The sequence below is a fragment of the Carcharhinus amblyrhynchos genome, unplaced genomic scaffold, assembly GCF_965287045.1.
Source record: "Carcharhinus amblyrhynchos unplaced genomic scaffold, sCarAmb.v2.hapA scaffold_37, whole genome shotgun sequence".
Taxonomy (NCBI): Eukaryota; Metazoa; Chordata; class Chondrichthyes; order Carcharhiniformes; family Carcharhinidae; genus Carcharhinus; species Carcharhinus amblyrhynchos.
Window position 1 is genome coordinate 3,358,170 of NW_027649778.1, and position 5,274 is coordinate 3,363,443.

General features: G+C 45.7%; 1 protein-coding gene across 1 annotated transcript; it reads left to right on the forward strand.

The window, feature by feature from the left end:
- The first annotated feature begins 983 nt into the window (after positions 1-983).
- Positions 984-4,889, forward strand: LOC145362204 (uncharacterized). The gene has a single exon (XM_080218263.1). The coding sequence runs from the start codon at positions 1,133-1,135 to the stop codon at positions 3,608-3,610; it is 2,478 nt and encodes an 825-aa protein (XP_080074389.1). The 5' UTR covers positions 984-1,132; the 3' UTR covers positions 3,611-4,889.
- The last annotated feature ends 385 nt before the right edge of the window (positions 4,890-5,274 follow it).

The window sequence follows — 5,274 nt, forward strand, 5'->3', positions numbered from 1 at the left end:
GGCTGTAATCCAACCTGTGTCCCTGGAGCTGTGAGGCAGCAGTGCTAACCACTATGCTGCCCCAGAAGGATGAGGTATCTTTCTCACAGTCAGACAATGCCAAACTTCAATATACACTTGTTAGGCTCCAGCTGAAATGCTGTGTCAAGTTAACAAGACCTTACAGAGGATGCAGAGGTGATTTTGTAGTGGTATCAGATGTAAATGTCTTCGAGTTCTGTGGAGAAATTGGAGGGTTTTTCTTCAGACCAGAGAATGTTGAGGCGTGTTAAAAAAAATGGAAGATGCCGGGGATACTCGGCAAGTTATGGCAGCATCTGTGGAGAGAAACGATTAACCTTTCAGATCTATTACCATTCATCAGAACTGAACAGTTCTGATGAACCTGCTGATTATTTACAGCATTTTCTGCTCTTTAAGTATTTTGAGCACTCCCCAGTACACTTTTCTTCATTTTAGGTTAAGGGTGGGGGTTATTAAAAGTAAGTAAATGTTTCTAGTGCCAATAACCAGAGGGAGACTGATTCAAATAGAACCAGAGAGATGTGGATAATATTTTTATACAGTAGATTACCTGGAATGCCCTTTCTGAAAGATTAATGTGTGCAGATTCATAATAACTTGCAAGAGGGCACTGATCAAAATACTTGAACAGGAAAAAATAGTGAGGAAAGATGGGAAAGAGCTAGTACAGGCGTAATGGACAAAATAACTATCACCTCTGCTGTGTCACTCTATGGCTCTGTGTACCAGTCACCAGAGGCACCCAACATGGATTGCTCTGGGGGGGTGGGGGAAGCATTCGGGAAAGCAATCGCCCTTTACTGCATTCCCGTTTTAGCGAGCAGAGGTGGGCTGGAACTTCTTAAATTGCACGCTGCCGAGCTAATAAGACTCCTCATTTTGACACTAGCCAACTGGTGGAGCTGGGGGGCGGGACAACTGCCTTCGCTGGCGCTGTAAACAAAAGCATGTTTCTATATCAGTCTCGCTGGAGAGACTAAAAAGCTAAAATAGGCTAATAATAAGAGGTCTGAGGACATGCTAGCAGTGAGAAATTAGCCCCGCGTTTCTTTCTCCAAGCCGAAAGTGGCCATTACTTTGTCTTTCTTTGGAAAGCTTGAAGGCCGAAATGAAAAACAGGGCGTCTGATGGGATTGGGAAGCAGATCAGGGGTCCGAGCTTCACGGGAGACAAGAAAGCAAAAATTACAGCAAAAACCCAAAAGACGTGGATGAGACTTGCAACGGTTTTTGCCTATTTGCTGTGCGTGTCTTTGACTGCCGTTATTCTGGTGATCTATTACACTTTAATTTGGGAGCCTGTCCGGACGAAACCCGGACCGTCCAACAGCAACTTGACCGCGATTAATGCAGAAACCGGCAACTTCAGCTCCGGGCATAAGCGGAGGAGCGCCTTCAACGCGGTAAAGAGCAGCCCTAAAGGCTTCAGCAATCCGCGATTCGAGAGAAGCCATTTGAGAAGCGCAGGCGGTGGGGCTCGCGGTTTTGTCAACTGGCAGAGTGAGAGCTCCGGGGTAGTGGACGCGGCTTTCACTGGCTTCAGCACCGCGGACAGCCGCGGCGATCTCAGGGTGAGCAGCAGCAGCGAGGCAGCGGCCATCGAGAGGAGCACGTTCAGCACCATAGGCAGAAGTGACCCCAGGACCACAGAGGGAAGCCAATTCAGCACCATGGACAAAGGTAACCACGGGACCACCGAGGGAAGCTGGTTCAGCACCATGGACAGCAGTGACCACAGGGCCACCAAGGGGAGCCGATTCAGCATCATGGACAGAAGTGACCCCAGGACCACCGAGGGAAGCCAGTTCAGCACCATGGTCAGTAGTAACCACAGGGCCACCGAGGGAAGCCAGATCAGCGCTATAGACAGAGGTAACCACAGGACCATCGAGGGGACCAGGTTCAACACCATAGACAGCAGTAACCTCAGGGCCACTGTGAGTACCGTATTCAGCACCATGGACAGCAGTAACCACAGGGCCCTCGAGGGGACCAAGTTCAGCACCGTGGACAGCAGTAACCATGGGGCCACCAAGGGGAACATGTTCAGCACCATGGAAAGCAGTAATTACAGGGCCACCGAGAGAAGCCAGTTCAGTACCATGGACAAAGGTAACCACAGGACCACTGAGGAAAGCTGGTTCAGCACGATGGACAGCAGTAACTACAGGGCCACTGAGGGGACGAAGTTCAGCACCATGGTCAGCAGTGACCACAGGGCCGCTGAGGGGAACCAATTCAGCATCCTGGGCAGAAGTGACCCCAGGACCACCGAGGGAAGCCGGTTCAGCACCATGGTCAGCAGTAACCACAGGGCCACTGAGGAAAACCAGTTTAGCATTATAGACAGAGGTAACCATAGGACCATTGAGGGGACCAAGTTCAACACCGTGGACAGCAGTAACCGCGGGGCCACTGAGAGCACCGTATTCAGCACATTGGACAGCAGTAACCACAGGGCCCTCGAGGGGACCAAGTTCAGCACCGTGGACAGCAGTAACCTTGGGGCCACCAAGTGGAACACGTTCGGCACCATGGACAGCAGTAAATACAGGGCCACCGAGGCAAGCCAGTTCAGTACCATGGACAACGGTAACCACGGGGCCACCGAGAGCACGGTATCCAACACCATGGTCAGCGACATGAACATCGGCGCTCCGCTGATCCCCACGCCCCAAATGCCCCCGGCAGATAGCCAAAATCGAGCGACAAGCCGCCCTCCTAATGAGCCGAATCAAACCTACAAGGGCGATGTAACGAAGATGGGATCAAACCGCTGGATAACCAGCCCCTCCACTGCAGAGGAGCTAGGAACTGACTCGGGTTTGCTCGGACTGAATGAACCTGTAAAAAACGATACCGGCCGCCAAATGAAGAATGTCAAAAAGGGCAGATTAGCAACCACGAAATCGAGAGGTGGCAAGAGGGACATGGAGACCACCCATTCTCTTACTATGTCAACAGATGTAGTTGATAATGGCTTGCAGGGTGAGGCAACTAGAAGTAAAATGGATGAGGACGCTGATATGAGTTCGACCGTACACTCTGAGGACGCTGATATGAGTTCGACTGTACACTCTTCCAGAAGATCCAAAGGGAAGAACATTGGGCTTACTTCCAGACCTACAATGGACCCAGGTCCATTTAACACTGCCACCACTGGGGCGAATGAGAGTGAGTTGGACAGTCAGCACTCTTACAAAACCAGCACCAACAATCTGACAGAGACACAAAATCTATTGGCCAAGCTAGGGTTTTTGGACAGGACACCAAAAAAGCAAGAGAGGAGCAACCTCAATGGGTTACACAGAGGCAGATTAGATCGACTGTCCACCGGAGACACAGCAAGGACTGTTACTCACATGCCAAGATTCTCATCGCTTGCCCCTACCAATCCAGCAGAGAACTGGTCAAACAAAGAGTCGGTTCGCACTGGGACAACTGATCTTGAAGCCCACTACACCCTACAAAGCTTCAATGGGGAAAAGGAACAGTCATCACCCACTTGGAAGCAAAGCCAGGCCAATGCAGAGGATACATACACAAATACTGTAACTAATTCTTTACCAACAATCCCAGTAACATAGCTTTGCACTTAGAATATTTTTATCTTAGGAGAAAGTTACTTTGCAATATATTTTAACTAACTTCTGTATTATATATATATTGCAATATATTTTAATTTACATTAACCTTTGTGGTATTCCCCCTTTGTGTCAAAATAGTATTTAAAGAAAAATTATGGGTTAGAAACCTAGAAAGCTTTTATTTAAGTGAAATATTTTCTGATACAACATTGTGCTTTAAAACATATCACTTTACGTGCTATTAGGATCATTTTAAGAATATCACACATTTAAAATATTTTAAAGAGAGATATAAAAGGGTCCAGAGGGGCAATTTTTTCACACAGAGGGTGGTGAGTGTCTGGAACGAGCTGCCAGAGGTAGTAAAAGAGGCAGGTGTAATTTTGTTTTTAAAGGCATTTAGACAGTTACATGGATAAGATGGGTATGGATAAGAGGGATATGGGCCAATCACAGACAATTGGGAATAGCTTAGCAGTTAAAAACTGGACTGCATGGACAGGGCCTGTCTCCATGCTGTAAACCTCTATGACTCTATATGTCAAATCTATAAGACATTAAATAGCTTACTTGTCTATGTGTCCTGTCCCCCATTTCAAATGTCTATGTCTGCATTTAGAATGGAAATGATTTATGTAAACTTGTCATGCTGTAATGATGCCCTTCACCGGTGGAGGCAGCGCAGCAGCAACTTAACAGGAGTCTGTAATTACAGTGTCACAAGTTTGAATGGACAATTTTTATTATAAATATGAGAACAGTAATTTATAGCAAAATTATATAAACATGAGGGCAGAATGTATGGCTTTAAAATGGATATTCAAGAAATAAATAAATATTCAATAAATGCATACAGACTAAATAAATAAATAATTTTAAACATTACGCCTGTGCAGTCAAATCTAATTATCCCTACATTCTTCTAAATCCTCTTCACCTGAAGACTGCAATTCATCTGGATTCCTCATTAGCATTCCAATCAAATATTGTGTAAGCAAAAGAACATTTGCCTTCATCTCTATGTATTGCCAGAAGGGACAAGGAGAGATAATGTAGACTTTAATGGTACATTTCCAAAGAGTGCTGCCTTCTAAAGACAAACATGTGGCTGTTATGATAAGTGTTTTTAGTTTCAGTTGTTGCTGGCTAATTGAATTCTTTTCATTGCCAGTGATGTTTTTGAGGGATAGATTTCTCCTCTTGCCGTCGATTAGGTATACTGAGCACTTAGGGGGAAAGAACTCACTTACTAAAGTCTTGAATGAGCTCTTAATTGCATTTTATTTTGTAACATTTTCCTCGTCTTTGTTTCTCTAGTATTCCAACCATGTAAAGACCAATGTAAATCTCCCTGTGAAGGTTTCTTGTTTCTATGAGTTTCATTGCTGGTCAGAATCAGCTCATACGGTCTCTAGATTTTGAGTAAAATGATAAGAAAGAGAGAGGGAAAGAAAGCTTGAAACCTGAAAATCACAGAGTTGTACGCTGGAATTTTACCACCTCGCCTGCTCCAGAATCAGGGTAGGTGAGGCTTGCAGAACAACATTCTCTGTTGGCCTCAGGTGGAATCTTACGAGCCTTGAGCAACCGAGGCAGCAAAATTCCAGCAATAATATTGCACAAACAAGCAACGCATTAAAGTTTTAAAGTCTATTTATCAGTCA

Bases quoted from the DNA above. Each gene is read 5' to 3' on its own strand.
- LOC145362204 (XM_080218263.1), top strand. From the start codon at position 1,133: ATGAAAAACAGGGCGTCTGATGGGATTGGGAAGCAGATCAGGGGTCCG.